Raw genomic sequence first — 16,381 nt, 5'->3', positions numbered from 1 at the left:
CTGCAGGTGTGGTCTCACCAAGGCCCAGTACAGCTGCAGTAAAACATCCTTGCTCCTGCACACAAGTCCCTTTACAATGAAGGCCAACATACGATTTGCCTTCCTAACTGTTTGCTGTACCTGCATGCTTGCTTTCAGTGACTGGTGTACTAGTCACCATTTAAATATAACTCCACTATTCTGTTTCTCCGTCCGGAATGGATAACCTCACGTTTATACACGTCATACTGCATTTGCTGTATATTTGCCCACACACTCAATTTGTCTAAATTACCTTGAAACCTTTTAACATCCTCCTCACCGCTCACCTTCCCACCAAATTTTGTTTCATCAGCAAACTTGGAATATTACTTTTGGTTCCGTCATCCAAATCATTGATGTGTATTGTGAATAGTTGGGGCCCAAGCACTGATCCCTCCAGGACCCCACTAGTCATCGCCTGCCACTTCAAAAACGACCCATTTATTCATGCTCTATTTCCTGTCTGCTAACCCATTCCCAATCCATGCCAATATATTACCCCCAATCCCATGTGCTTTAATTTTGCACACACATCTCTTACGTGGGACTTTATCAAAGTTTTCTGAAAATCGAAATACACCACCCACACTGGTTTTCCCTTATCTATTCTACTAGTTACATCCTCAAAAAACTCCAGTAGGTTTATCAAACATGATTTACCTTTCATAAATCCATATTGACTTTGTCTAATCCTGTGGATATTTTCTAAGTGTCCTGTTATCCTTTATAATAGACTCCAGCATTTACTCCACTACTGATGGATATTTGCATTTCAATGATTTCTTGGGGGTTTCTCCTGTACACATATCCTATTTTGTATTATATTGCTAACAGATAAGAAACAACCTCCAAGTGATGCCATTGGACAATACGCTGAAATTGTTCCTCACCTGGCAATCAGCTCCTGCTTTTAATGTGCTGTGCCCTGTGACATGGTGGAGTAGACCAAAGCAATGTGTTATGGCAGAGCAGAGCAATGTATTCCAGCTCGCATATGAGTTTAGTTTGCAAAAATGGAGTGACTACCATTATAGGTTTGTTTGCCAATGTTAGTCTTTTATTTATGTTGGTATGGGGGAGGTAGCTCCCTCCAATTGGAAGTGTGCTGTAGGATTTTAATGTGAGTGGTTATACTACCAAGATCTGAGACTACAATAGTTGTATGCATTAAATCTCTGACGTGACTACTATTCTCCAATGTTTATGCAGGTTCCCTCAGGGCTCTTCATACCAAGCATGGCTGTGGGTGCTATAGCTGGAAGACTTCTAGGAGTGGGAATGGAACAGCTTGCTTACTATCACCATGACTGGATCATCTTTAGAGGTTGGTGTAGTCCAGGAGCTGACTGCATCACTCCTGGGTTATATGCCATGGTTGGTGCTGCTGCGTGCCTAGGTAAGAAAACAAATTGTGAAATTAACAGTTTGTAGTTAAGGGATAATAGTTTTTCTCCGACTGACCAATTTGTCTTGTGTCCAGTAATATGCACCACTTGCTGCATTGAAAACCAATTTGTTTCTTCCCTGTGAGTAAGCAAAAATAAAGTTTTGTGCCCTGTCACATAGTCATCTACTTAAATGCTACAGTACTGCACTTTCCTGCTCATACTCTTCTCAACACTCAAAATCCTGGATCACTGGTGGTGTTGTACTTTGTTTCTCTCTTGAATATTATTAACAACTTAAGCTGTACTCGAGTTTTGCCTTAACTAAACTATGGGTGCGATTTAACAGAAATGAAACAAAGACCCGTGTCGAGCGTGTTTAGCCGGGTGTTTCACAGCACTGACAGATCGACCCCACTGTCAAATGGGATTCTGCTTCATTTCGGGACCTCAGCAAGAATGCCCCGTTGAAGCCGCACTCGGTCCCATTTCCTGCATTAACAAGGTCCGCAGACTAGTACAGGAAGAGATTGTTGCATTATTTTTAAATGGCGTCCCGATCTCGAGACCTCTCCCAACCTGACCTCCAGACCCTTCTCTCCCCCCCCCCCCCCCCACCCACCCCCCCACGGCCTAATTCCCCTATAAGGGGGTCATCGTGCCCCCTGTGCACCATATCATAAGGGCAAGGCGCCCCCCAGCCCAATCCCCAGCGTGAGCAAATTGCCACCCAGGTATCTTGACACCGCCAGCTTGGCACTGCCCCAGCCAGGCTGACAGTTCCTCCTGGGCACACCGACAGTGCAGTGGTGGCACTGCCAGGGTGCAGTGCTGGGAGGAAAGCCTGCTGCAAAGAACCCATGCTCAAAAGCAAGGACTATTATCCTTTTCCCTTGATGCTTATTTTTAACCCCTTCCCACCCTTCTGTGTTTGTTTGACTTGTGTGTGTGTGTGTGGTTAGAGGATGGGACAGTAAAAGGAGGGGGGGTCGTTTAGCTTGCTGTTATTCTGCTGTAATTACTGCATATTTCATCTTTATTTCTGTTACAAATAAGCATTATTTGTATTTTAACTTACAAACCTGGTGACTGTAATTATCGGACAGCCAAAGGCCAAGGATTCCAGGAATGTTTTTTTACAATTTATTAGTTAATTCACTTGTTTTGGGACTCAAAGGCCTGTTGGGCTGGAATTGACTGTGCACTAGCCCAGGGTGTCCTAACAGTATATCTTCTAAATAAGGTCTTTGTTGCTTAACCAACATACAGTGAAAGCTGTAAATTATAGATATCTTAGGGACTAACATAGCTGTCTTTTTTGTGGGCTTCCGTATTTTAAAAATGGTTGTTTTTTTAATTTATTAAAAAGAGTCAGTAAATTGTAGAGTTCTTTGCCTATACATTCCTTGCAGCAGAGAGCCAAGTAGCAGGCCTATTGTACCAGGATATCTCCACATTTGTCTACATAACAATAAGCAAACTAAAATGTAATTCGTTGTGTAAAGTGCTTCGGAATGTTATGATGAAATGAAATATTTGTTTTTATTGGATAATTGTGCCTCAGCTTTGTAAAATAATATTTACTGTCACAAGTAGGCTTACATTAACACTGCAATGAAGTTACTGTGCAAATCCCCTAGTCCCCACATTCCAGTGCCTGCTCAGGTGCACAGGGATATTTCAGAATGTCCAAATTACCTAACAGCACATCTTTCAGGACTGTGGGAGGAAACCAGAGCACCTGGAGGAATCCCATGCAGACACACGGAGAATGTGCAGATTTCGCGCAGACAGTGACCCAAGCGGGAATCGAACCTGGGACCCTGGCGCTGTGAAGCAACAGTGCTAACCACTGTGTTGCTCACTGTACCTTGCCTAACTCAACCCAAATCACGCCCTGCTTCCAGATGTTGAGAGTATAGGCCATTCTGCCCAAGTTTCTTAGCTTTTCATCCAGCTCTGAACCCAAATAATCTCTCCTTGCTCCAGTTTACAAAGCAGTTGAGTATCCCAAATCAGAATGTGAAGCTGATCACCACTAAAATAATTATCCTCTTTAAAAAAAATGTTGGTGATGTTTAGTTTTCAAAATAATAATTTTTTTTTTCGATTTTGAACATTCTGAATGATTTGAAGAAAGGTAATTGATCCTGTTGAGGAACCCATCGATTAATAATGTTCAGAGGTGCTCAACACTGGATGTTATATGGTGCTTGCATTGCAAACAAAACTTTGGCTTCTTTTAAAGCTATGTTTCCATTGAAGGCTAGGAACACAGAGTTGAATGCAAATGATATCATATTCTTCTGATTGTCTGTGTTTCTCTGTACTTGAAGCAACCTATTATAACATCTTTATTCTGGTCAGTGTTTGTTTTCTAGCTGATGTGATGATAATACTATTGATCATGAAGGATTACTTTGTGGAAGAAAGGTCTATTGACTATCCTGCAAATCTGTAAAATTCTGTTTCTGCAGGTGGTGTGACCAGGATGACTGTATCATTAGTGGTTATCATGTTTGAACTAACAGGAGGGCTGGAGTATATTGTACCATTAATGGCTGCAGCGATGACTAGTAAATGGGTGTCTGATGCAATTGGACGAGAGGGCATCTATGAGGCACATATTCGATTAAACGGCTACCCATTCCTGGAGGCAAAGGAGGAATTTACACACAGGACTTTAGCAATGGATGTAATGAGACCTCGGCGTAATGACCCTCCTCTGACCAGCCTCACTCAGGATGGTATGAAGGTAGAAGATGTGGAGACAATCATTAATGAAACAACATATAGTGGATTCCCTGTGATAGTGTCAAAAGAATCGCAGCGACTTGTAGGCTTCGTTCTCAGAAGAGACTTAATAATTTCAATTGGTGAGAACTTTGAGTTGTGTTAAATATTTGAACATTCTTTGTAAATGAGCGTATAATGGTTTGTAAATTTAAAATATTGGTAGTGAATTAGCGGCCCCTTTACCCGCAGGTGCAATCCCATAATGGCCCCTAAATCTCACGAGTGGCCAAATATGGGATTGTGCTAGTTTGAGATCTTCCGGGCCCCCCCATTTTAATAAATTTATAGATAATTACTTGACTTGACACCATAACGTCCACCCACAGTATTTCTTCCCACCCACAGATGTGTGATATCATGTTGGTGCGATTCACCATTGGTTTTCAAAAACTAAACCAGTCATCATGACCACGCCAGGGCACAGAGGTGCATGTAGCCCCCGGGAGTAAAGGGACATGCCTGAGCATTGCCACCTGGCACCCTGACAGTGCCACCAGGTGTGTGGGCTTCTCTTATCCATGGGAGGTGCATGTGGTGGGGGCATCTGCTTCTGCGTATTGGGGGGGGCTCCCATTATCCATGGAGGGGAGGGGCAGGGGGGTCTCCTGCAGCACGTGGGTGTTGGGGGTGTTCTCCTTATCCATTGAGGGGGTGCAGATGTTTGTCGTTTGGGGAGGAGGGGGAGAACATGTCTGTTGGGGTGAGCTTAAATTTAACTTTGACATCGGGCGCCCTTTAAAATTGGAGCCCCAATCTCAAAGTTAAATTGAAGGCCCGCCCCTCCAGCTGGCTGTGTGATCGTCGCAGCACTTTGAAATTGCAGAGTGCTGTTAAATCAGGGAGAGAAGGTGACTGTGAAGTTGGCAAGTTCCACACAGCTTCTCTTGCCTTATCCAACACTGACTTTTCTCAAACCTGCCTGTCACACTGGCAGATAGAGACCTGGTAATCAGATATTCTAAATGTGGAGCCGGCATTCAACATTGGAATTCCCATTGAGTCATTGGCTGGGGCCGGGCACCATCGCATCGGGAAGTCCCACCAGCGTAAATAGCATTTTGGGTGTCCCGGGGGACTTTCTGCTCCCGCCGTTGATCCTACCTGTCGAAAACCGAGTGGAGAATCCCCGCTATGTGTCTTTGTGTAAGATTACGTATTGATGATTAATGACCTCCCATTGATCATTGATGGGAATGTGGAAGATTGATAAGATAGTGACCAGCTATTGTCTGTAATATTTCTAACTGATGAATCTTTAATATCAATGTGTTGAGAAATATGCTTTTTTCAAAACCGTATAAACCAAAGTACAAAACTGGTTAAAAAGCTTATAAATTACATATTATACACTTTGGAACATTATGATAATTTAACTGAAGTTTTTTTTGTCCCTTTTGTTTTCAGTTATTAAATTAATAAATGGTATTCTTATACATTATGAAGCAAAAACATTCAGATTACTTCATCATTACCCACCCAGTTATTGATAATTGCACTTAATTATTTGGTGGTAGATAAACATTGAACATAATGTCAAATATGTTTTTTGTCCTGCATCTGCTAATAGAAAATGGAAGACAGCGACAAGATGGGATTGTCAGCACTTCTCTTATTTATTTTACTGAACATCCTCCTGTGCAGCTTCCAAACAACCCGGCTGCACTCAAACTGCGCTCTGTCCTGGATTTGAGTCCTTTCACAGTGACAGATCACACACCCATGGAAATAGTGGTGGATATATTCCGCAAACTGGGCTTAAGACAATGTCTTGTTACTCACAATGGGTGAGTGTTACGCTTGTGTTGTCTCAAAGGGGGAATACATATTTAAACTTCCATGGCCTTAAAATTCCTGAGATTAGATTTATAATTTGTATGGAACTGCCGAGAATACTAGATAAATTCACCACTCAAAATTAATTATGAATTTATATGCATCATCAGCGTATTTTGCTCAGATAAGTGACATCCATTGCCATAAATCCATAGGAGACAATTTCAAGATCTCTCTCTGCCTGTGAGAAACTAGGTGCAGGCTCGAAATCCAGTGAGAATTAAAAAACATGATTATCTCCAACGTGATAGGGTTTTATAATCAATGTAGTAATGAGAATCGCTCCAAGGGAGCCCGGGCACCAGAAACCAGTATAGCCCTGGGGAGTGGGGAAGGGGGGTGGGGTTGTAGCGGGATGCACAGGGCACTGACCCTGGCACAGGTTGGCACTGCCTAAACCTGGCAGTGTTAACCTTGAAATTCCAACCTGTGCCCCCTAATGGGAGCCCCATGGTGAGGGGGGCGGGGAGAATCTTCCAATGATGACTGTCAGGGGTGAGGGAGGGGTTCAGCTTGTGACAATTGTCGGAGGTGTGGGGGGGAAGCCTGGAGACCTCCGAGATGTGGCCTGGGTGCCGTTCGGCTGCAGTGCTGGTATGCCCCGATCTGTTTGAAGACTGTTCCTGGCTCTAAGACTCCTTGCCTCGCCAGAGTGACAGCGTTAACTAGGCCCACTCACTTTTTTTCCTAAGAACATTTAAAGAACATGAAAAATGCCGCTGACGGATTCACTCCATGTTTCTCACCAGAAATAACACTTTGCCATTTTTTGATAAGATTGCCCCATTTTCTGTGGCTCTAGTCACTGAGAAATGTATAGCAGAGCAGATGGAAAATGGCATACATGGACTGAGTGTTTTTGTAGGAATGCTGTATTTTAACTTTTAATCTGCTGACTAATTAAGGCCATGCGTGGAAGCAATGAAGCAAAAGCCCCAAGTCCAATCCTGAGTTGAATTGCTGAATTAGTTCACTAAAATTGCCCTGCAAGTGCTGAAATAGAAATGGTCAAATTGGCCAAAATCTTCGCTCCTGGTTGTAATCCTTGACTCTTACTACAAAGTACACATGTCTAAATGTTAGTTGGGAACTGACTGAGTTTGGACAAGTTGATTTTAATAATTAGATAGCGGCTAATAACTTGCATATTAAGAATGGCCAATCATATAACAGTGGAAGACTGTAGGTGCCAATGATACTTTGCCATAAGCACAAATCTGTACCTTTAGAATCAGAAATAAATTGTTTAAAAAAAATACTATCTTCAGAACACTAACAAAGAATGTCATTTCGCCCAGTTTTTGCACTTGAATAAATTGTGCCAATGAAACTATCTAATTTATTGAATATTTTGTACACCCTTATTTTTATACAGTCAGAACAGTTTGCTTCCTTTTGTTATTTCTGATGTAACAGTAGCAATGTAGTAACTTATAATTAATTCTCATGGTATAACACTAACTGTTTCTTCTCTTTTGCAGGCGGCTCCTTGGTATTATCACAAAAAAAGATATATTGAAACATATTGCTCAGATGGCCAACCAAGACCCTGACTCCATTATGTTTAACTAAAATAAAATTTTATTCATATTAATAGAGATTCCAGAGAGGACAGTTTTATTTCTGCCAATGTGTTCTGACTAGTGTCAGCATTGTACCTTAAGTTCTTTCTGAAGATCGAGAATGATGTACCTCATGTTCACTGAGTGTCCGACTTTCAATTGCACTACACGAAGTACGGAAATTCTTTCAGAAGTTTTTGGATAAGCACTGTGGAACTACGTGGTGATTGAATGAAGAATTCGTCTAATTGTGTTCTTTCCTCGACAATTTGTATTAAATTCACTGTAATAAGGGTAGCTTTGACTACTGGGTGGCATTAATTGTTTGGGGTTTACCAGATAACCTAGATAATTAATTTTATCTTTGGACCTGTATAGAATTAGGATACCCCAACATTGTCTGATATTGTTGTCGAGTACGGGTTCTGGTATTTTGGTACATCCTCGCTGAATCATTAAATAATATTAGCAATGTTATTGACCTATATATTATCAGTGTTTTCTCTGAAGAGCAACCCATTGTGTGAATATTTTTAAAATTGTATTTATTCTCCCAATGAACTACTTGACATGAATTGTCCTCCGAATGAAGAAGGTCAACCATACCAGCAGCTATGTGAGATCCCTTGTCAGCCATCTTTGTTGTAACTTGATGTTTACAGGACTACCAAATTAAATAGTCAAATCCTGCACAACTAAATGTAGATAAATTTATCTGCGGGGCTTTGTGTAAATATGAGAGGAATCACTCAAATCAATTTTTTTCACTGAAATAAACAGTTCAGCAAATTATTTCAATTGTTTGAAATTACTTTTTTTGTATTTGTGAAATAATTAGTTTATTTTCCCATAGATTGCATTACCTGCTTCAACTATATCTTCACAGTAGACTTTCTGGAAATCAATGCTGGCATCAAATTATCCACTTCCCTCGCCCCAGGAGGGACAGATCACCAGCAGCTGAAGATTTGGGCAGAGCCTATTTCCGTGACCTTTACAGTACCCTTCATGACCGAGACAACTGAAGACTGAAGCAAGACTCTTCCACTTGTTTTTGTTTCCCACATGGGTGATTTGGATCTCAGTAAATTAGGGGGGAATTGTGTGCATCATTACTGTGATGAAATTGATAGATTTCTAGATATTAATAATATCAAGGGATATGGGATAGTGCAGGTAAATGGAATTGAGATAGAAAATCATGATCTTATTGAATGTCAGAGCAAGTCCAAATGGCCTATGACTGATCCGGTTTCCTATGTTCTGAAGTGCAGGGCGTTGGCAGGTATTCTTGTATGTATCAGAACAGTATCATTTCTTTTCACATCTTGTCAGAATTTAAAGTTGTTCATTGTTCAGAATGGTTGCTTAAACCTTCAGTCTTGTTGTAGAAAGAATTTCAACATTTTATTTTGCGATATACTTTAATTACCTAAATTTTTGGCAAATTTCTTCACTTAGTGTTTATTCATAAATCAATAATGCACAATAAATCAGGATGATTGAAGTAAAAATGACCACTTGCTCATCACTACAGGTACATCCCCCAACACTTAGACCGTGTACCATGCTGAGTTAGCACCTAGCATATCTGCAGTTGAAATTAATCAAGAGTAAAATATCTTGTGTCCATCTCCTGCAGTGTGATCCCTTCACCCTCTCAGAGACACAGCTCAACACCAAACAAGAAAATTCAGTTCACAATCTTCTGGTTACGAATAAACGATTAAGATTCCTGTCCTACTGGACTGCGCTAAAATGTTTTATCCTGTACATTTACTCCAATATAATCATTGTTCAAAATGCTTTGCATCAGGACAGACTTTGGCAGCATTTTCTTTGTGCAGATTGCAAATTGAAGGAAAGTAGCTAAATGCATGATAAACAGATATAGCTTTTAGGAGAGAAGGGAGGCAGATGACATGGCAGGTTCATAAGTAAAATACTTGTATAATCGGTCCCAAGCAACACAAGCATCCTTCGAATAAGGCTATCCATAATTTGACAATAATTGATCCAAATTATTGCTACTCAAAGAGGCTGCAACAATTATTGATGTGAGAAATGGAAATGCACTGGTACAATAGGGTTTTTCTGTATTTTAGGTTGGAATGCACTGTTGGGGGGATTTCTAAATTGCAGAATATTGAGAGAAAGTTTTAAAAAAAGGTTAGTGACTCAGCTTGTATGTTATGTTACTGTTCAAGTATATCATGAAGTGTAATTCTTAAACTTGATCCTCAGCTTCAATTCGCATTGTGTTGGTCCAAATCTCTCCCAATCGCAGAAGAATCAGGTTGGTGCAGTTGTAACTCTCTCATCTCTGAGTCAGAAAGTTCTGGGTGTCACTCCCACTCCACTTAAGATCATCATCTTGTCTGATGCCCGGGTTTAGGGCTGCTAGAGGTGTTGGGTAGGATTCTTCGTCCCAGGACCTCGGATTGCATTCCTCGGATACCAATTCGATTGCGATGATCCAGCCCCCAATGGCAACGGGAACGAGGTCCACGGCGCACACCAGCGGGAGCATGGAAATAAATGCAAATGTGTCTTAATGAGCCATTTACATCTATTTAGCAGCAGCGGAGCCCTATGCTCCAACCTCCTGTGATTCTCCAGTCCCTGCGGCTGGGAATCACATGGGCGTGGATCACATGGTATTTACCAGTGTGGCCCTGACATGGTATGCAACAGTTGTCCCCTTGGCCCACTGTGAGATACGCCATGCTGGTAGACACAGCTGATGAGGGCCACCCTTCCCCCCCCCCCCCCCCCCCCCCAACAATGCACTGCCGGCCACATCTCCTCTAGCAGACCCCCCTCCCCCCAAAGGGACCCTATAATAGAGGGAGCCCCAAGGATCCCTGTAATAGGGGAGATCTCCTACGGCCCCTTGTAATAGGGGGACGCCCTGCCTAAAGATACCTCATTCACAGAACCTCCCCCTACACACAGACCCCCACGTCCCACACAGACCCATCCCCCCTCCCCACCCAGAAAACGGGCCTCTGTCTGGAAGCTGGAGAGCAGTCCGGAGAGGGGTGGTGGGAAGCATTATAGCTGTACAACATACCTTGCAGCTACATGTGTCCATTCCTCGGAGAGCAGCTGTGTCTGGTTCCCACAGATCCATTAGCTGCAAGCTATTCTTAGCTTTCCAGTAGTGGCCTGTGATTGACAACTTTACAAACTATCCAATTGCATACGATTGGGAATAGTGTAGATGGGCTTTAGAGTGGTTTCACAGGTCGGCGCAACATCGAGGGCCGAAGGGCCTGTACTGCGCTGTAATGTTCTATGTTCTATCTATCTGCAGCTTTAAACCATTCCTTTCCCTTCACGTTCAGTGGCCTAAGTGGTGAAACCCAAATGTTTGGAAATATTGACCACATCAAAGAGGTAAGTGAGGTGAAATCACAAGCTTGAGTGATTGGAATGCACTTTGTGCTTGAAGTGCACTTAACTCTCTTGGTTGTTGTTTCCTACATTATTACAGTGGCGACATTTTAATTGTATTTCATGGCTGTAAAGCACTTTGGGCAGTCCTATGATCATGCAACGCACAACAGAAATACAATTTTAATATCAAATACAATTTTAAAGGGGAACTCCCTCAGTTGGCAGTGATCCATGCACAGACGGAACATGTCAAAGAAAGGACTACAATACTGTAGTGCCAATTCTCCATCCTGTGCACCGTTCAAGCATGGTAATTCACTGGGACGAAGAGATCAGTGAATTTATCGTATCATCCTTGTCACAATCTGGGGGTGACTTCTGAAATTGCAGAGCTCCGATGAATCCATTCTTCACGAATTGTGTACAGGTTTTGGTCACCATGCAAAAAGGTACCAAATGATGAAATGTTTTACAAAAAGTGAATAAAGATTGGCAATGCATTTTCAAACTGGTATTAGAATCATTAAAACAAACAATGGATTATAGTGATGCAAGCCAGGAGATGGCTATAGCTTTGTCTGGTTGGATGAGCTAAGGTAGGTCAAAAAGCTTTCCACATCCTAAAGTAGCTTATGAATTTGATAGTTAAATCCACTCTAGATGTGCTTCAGAATAACAACAGGATTCAGCTCAGTTGTGGGAACAGGGTCATAAGCTTGATGAGCCGTGCCTGATGTGAGACCATCTGGAAATAAAGTGGTGCTCCTTTAGTAATCTAACTTATTTATCGCAATCAGAATTGCTGCATGTTTGTGTCCTTGGCTTTTGGATTCTATGATAAATTTCAGAAAAATCCAAAATATAGATTGGCCTCTTAAAAGCCAGAAGCTCTACTATTACTGGGATCTTGTTTCTAATAAATATGAATTGGTGGCCTCGTAAATCAATAGTTTATCAACTATTAAGTGGAAATCTACTCTTACGTGCAATTATATTCATGTTGACTGTCCTGATTTACGCAATGATTTGTTGCTGGTTTCAGTTGTTGGCTGAACTTACACACTATATATGCCATAAATTTTGAATTATACATCACTGCAGTATGTAAATCACTCCTTATTAGCTTCACAAAAACGTTTATCCTTGTTACTAATCTTTTGAGGTTTTAATATCAAATTGATATGTGATCCTAGTCTTTTCGGATTCCTTTGATTACTGATTGGACAATAAGACACCCTGGTGAAAAGGTTATATTTTGGAGGCTATATTTAGATTTATGTTAAGTACCGCAAACTGGGCATTGGCATCACAAAAGCTGCAGCTGATGTGTTGATTTCAGCATCAAGCAGCAGATTGCTGATGATTGTCGAGCCTAAATATGTGAAGCTATCAACAGCTTCCACCGTCACATTATAAATGCTGATAGATGACACTATGGCAACATCCTGGACCATGTCATTTGTCTTCCTGACGATGGTGTCATTTGATGGTCAGACCAAACTGCACAGGCATAGGTCTGTCCATTTTCCACTGAAGGTGTTCCTCAGCATGGAATGCGAGCGCAGCATTGTCAGTACACAGCAATTCTGATGTCTTGGAACACAGGCAAGCGAGGTGGAACAACTTTCCATCAGTTTTGGTATTTAGACACCCTCTGTAGATGACCTGAAGGCATATGGGAGCAGCACAGTCAGATCAGCCATGTTGTAATTGAACGGTGGAGTAGGTTTGAGTGGTCAAGTCACCTTGATTCCCTTACTGATTAAAAATCTGTCTGTCTCAGCCTTGAACATACTTAATGACCCAGCCTCTACAGGCCCCTGCGGTAAAGAATTCCACAGCTGACAATTGCACTTTGTGGAGTTACAGTGAAGCAGAATCCAGTATTTGTAATCCCACCATACTGTTCAGTAAACTGCCAAGGATTTCAGGAGCAACTCTCCATGGACGGACTGCATGGTCTTATGTCCAGACTATGGTTCTTCCTTCATAAATATTCAACACCTCAGCTTTATGAGTATTTAAACTATCTTTTATTTTCTTTGATGCATCCTTTACCTCTCCAGTACTAACTAGGATGCACCACTTTGTGTTGCCAAAATTTACTCGAAAACCACTTCCATTTTTTCTTATTCTTTCCTTCTCTCCTGAATCGACAAACTCTGACTGGGGTACATTTCCAGACACCAACAGCCTTGATCGTCAAAACACAGAAACATTAATGCACAGAAGAAAGCCATTTAGCATATTGTGTCCATTCTAACTGCAAAATAATTATCTGGCTGAATCCCACCTTCCAGCTCTTGATCAATAATGTTCAGTAGGCCACAGCACCTCAAGTGCATATCCAAGTATTTTTGAAAATGCATTTGGTGTTTCTCCCACATTTCCAGGCAGTGGGTTCCAGAGACTGATCACCCTTAGTGGAGCTAGTGACCCCCTCAACTCTCCTATCGATTACTTTGAATCTGCACCCCTGAATTAACCTCTCTGTTAATGGTAATAGGTCTGTGGCAGTGTAGCCACTTTAAAGGAATGGGCTCGCTGGACCACGTGACCAGCTCAGGGCCAACCACGTGGGAGCGTATGAAACCTGGCCAATAAGGAGGTTGCACAGGGCCCCAGGAACATGACCCTCCTCCACCGATGTCGCTTGAAATATCCCGAACTTGTCCTGTTCGTCTGAACGCTCACCATCTGTGCCATGTACAGCAGCCGAACACAATCCACGAACCCCTGGCCAAACCAAACCGACCCAACACCTCCAACAAATACGCCCACCACCCGATCAAAGGCCATCTCCACATCCATTGCCACTACTACTACATTCCTGCCGCTCCAAGGGTATCATAATAACATTAAGCAGCCTGTGCACATTCGCCGACAACTGTTTTCCCTTCACAAATCTCATCTCCCCTACCACCCCGGCACACAATCATCCAACCGCGACATCAACACCTTCGCCAACAACTTCACATCAACATTAAGCAGCGATATCAGGCCACACTGCTATGGGTCCTTATCCTTCTTCAAATTCAGGGAAATGGGTGTCTGCAACAATGTAGGGGGGAGCTCCCGCCTAACCCTCACCTCATTGTACATCCTCAGTAGCAGCAGTCCCAGCTCCACACCCAAACTTCTAATAAAAATCCACTGGGAACCCATCCGGCCATGGGGCCTCCCTGCCTGCATCACACCCACACCGTCCATCACCTCTCTCAGCCTATCGAGGCCACCAGTCCCTGTACCCTCTCCTCCTCCACCCTGGGGAACTCCAACCCATCCAGGAACCGTATCATTCCCTCCTCCCTAGGTGGGGGCTTCGTCTCATACAGCCTCCTTTAGAAGGACTCAAATACCCCATTTACCCTCTCTTGGTCTGCCACCACCTTGCCTTTCACATCCCTCACCCTACCAATCACTCTCACCGCTGCCTGCTTCCTGAGTTGGGCCAACATCCTACTCGCCTTTTCCCCGCACACATATGCTACCCCTCTGGCCCTCCGCAACTGCCCCACCACCTTCCCCATGGACACTAACCCAAACTCCATCGGGCGCCTCTGCCTCTCTTTTAACAAGCCCTCCTCTGGCTCCACTGAGTACCTCCGATCTACCCTCAGAATCTCATCTACCAGCCTTGCCCCCTCCTCTCGCCCTACCCTCTATGAGCTTGGATTAAGATAAATTTCCCCTAACTACCACATTAAGTGCCTCCCACAGCATGGTGGCCGTAACCTCCCCTGTATTATTCAGTTCCACAAAGCCTGGATGGCAGCCCTCACCCGCTCACACGCCCCCTCATCCGCCAACAGCCCCAAATCCAACCTCCACTGCAGTCGTTGGGTCTCCTCCGTGCCACCTGCAAATCTACCCAGTGCAATGCGAGGTCGGAAACCACAATCGTCGAATACTCCGAGTCAGCCACCCCCGCCAGCAGCACCTAATCCATCACAAAGAAAGCGATCCTGGAGTACACCCAATGCACATGTGAGAAGTACGAGAACTCCTTCACTCTTGGCCTCCCACACCCCAGCGGCTCCGCCCCCCCCCCCCCCCATACAATCCAAGAGCCCCCTCAACTTCCTAGCCACCGCTACCACCCTCAACGACTTAGGGCTAGACCAGTCCAACCTTGGATCCAGGACTGTATAAAAATTGCCCCCCCATTATCAGTTGGTGTGTGTCCAGGTCGGGGATCCTCCATAACACCCACCTCATAAAGTCCATGCCATCCCTATTCGGGCATAAACATTCGCCAGGACTACTGGCATCCCCTTCAACTTCCCACTGACCATCACATATCAACCCCCCCAGATCGACCACAAAGCTCCCCACCTCGAAAGCATCACCAGCCCCCTTGTCTTCATGTCTAACTCCTAGTGGAACACCTGCCCACCCATCCCTTCCTCAGCCCCATCTGATCTTCCAACTTCAGGTACATCTCCTACAAGAACACAATGTCCGCCTTCAAACTCCTCAAGTGTGCGAAAACATGTGACTGCTGAACCGGCCCATTCAACCCTCGCACGTTCCACGGAACCAGTCTGGCCAGGAGGGCTCCCCACCCCTTCCCCTAACAATCAGCCATACCCCTTTTTATCCAGCCCCCCCTCCCATCAGCCCGCGTCACGCACCCCTCCATGCCCACTCCAAGATGTCCGCTGCCATCTCTCCCTTCCCAACTGCGCCACGCTAACCGCACCCATGTCAGCAACCACCCCTGCCCTACACCGAAACAAAGAACCAACCCATTCCCCCCCTCCCCCACACCTCCAGACAACCCCGCACTTCACTCCAGTTAACCAGCCCAACCAGCTAGCATAGTGGCCCACGCCAAAGGCCTCACCCTCCCAATCCACCCCTCCCCCCACCAACAAACAAAGAAAAACAAAAGGTCCACTCACCATCACCGCTCCCCCGTTGTAATCCACCCACAGAATGTGCCCCATAATTTACGCAGAATTTCTCTCCTAAGTTCAATGTTCTCACTCCTCCCAGTCCATGGTCTCTCATAAAATCCCTCGCCTTCTCCTGCTTTTGATGTGTCACCCAAAAGTGGGCAGGATACACAACCCCGAATTTCACCCCCTTGTAGAGGGCATCCTTTATCCGATTCGACCCAGCCCTCCGCTTGGCCAGCTCCGCCCCCAGGTCCTGGTTGATCTGCAGCTCACTCCCCTGCCAGGTGCAGTTGGTCTGCCTCACCCACCTCAAAATATTCTCTTTATCCAGGAACTGATGCAGCCCCACCACCTTCGCCTACGGCGGCTCCCCACCTGCGGCTTCCTCCTCAGCGCCCTCTGTGCCCAATCCACCTCGAGGGGCCGGTCGAAGGTCCCCTCTCCCGTCAGCTTCTCCAACATGCTCATCACAAACTTAGTGCAC

General features: G+C 44.2%; 1 protein-coding gene across 6 annotated transcripts in view; it reads left to right on the top strand.

Annotated features, from left to right (window-relative positions):
• The window catches only part of clcn5b (chloride channel, voltage-sensitive 5b), a 149,408-nt gene extending 141,019 nt beyond the window's left edge, over positions 1 to 8,389 (top strand). For all 6 annotated transcript variants that reach the window (XM_072505403.1, XM_072505404.1, XM_072505399.1 and 3 more), the window contains 4 exons: positions 1,231 to 1,417; positions 3,884 to 4,282; positions 5,770 to 5,986; positions 7,517 to 8,389. In XM_072505403.1, the coding sequence (XP_072361504.1) occupies positions 1,231 to 1,417; positions 3,884 to 4,282; positions 5,770 to 5,986; positions 7,517 to 7,607 (894 nt within the window). In that variant the 3' untranslated portion in view covers positions 7,608 to 8,389. The remainder of the gene's footprint in view (positions 1 to 1,230; positions 1,418 to 3,883; positions 4,283 to 5,769; positions 5,987 to 7,516) is intronic.
• The last annotated feature ends 7,992 nt before the right edge of the window (positions 8,390 to 16,381 follow it).

The sequence above is a fragment of the Scyliorhinus torazame genome, chromosome 5 (assembly GCF_047496885.1).
Source record: "Scyliorhinus torazame isolate Kashiwa2021f chromosome 5, sScyTor2.1, whole genome shotgun sequence".
In the NCBI taxonomy this organism is placed as follows: domain Eukaryota; kingdom Metazoa; phylum Chordata; class Chondrichthyes; order Carcharhiniformes; family Scyliorhinidae; genus Scyliorhinus; species Scyliorhinus torazame.
Note: the sequence above shows the minus strand (reverse complement) of the source record. Positions and strands in the feature narration are given on the sequence as shown.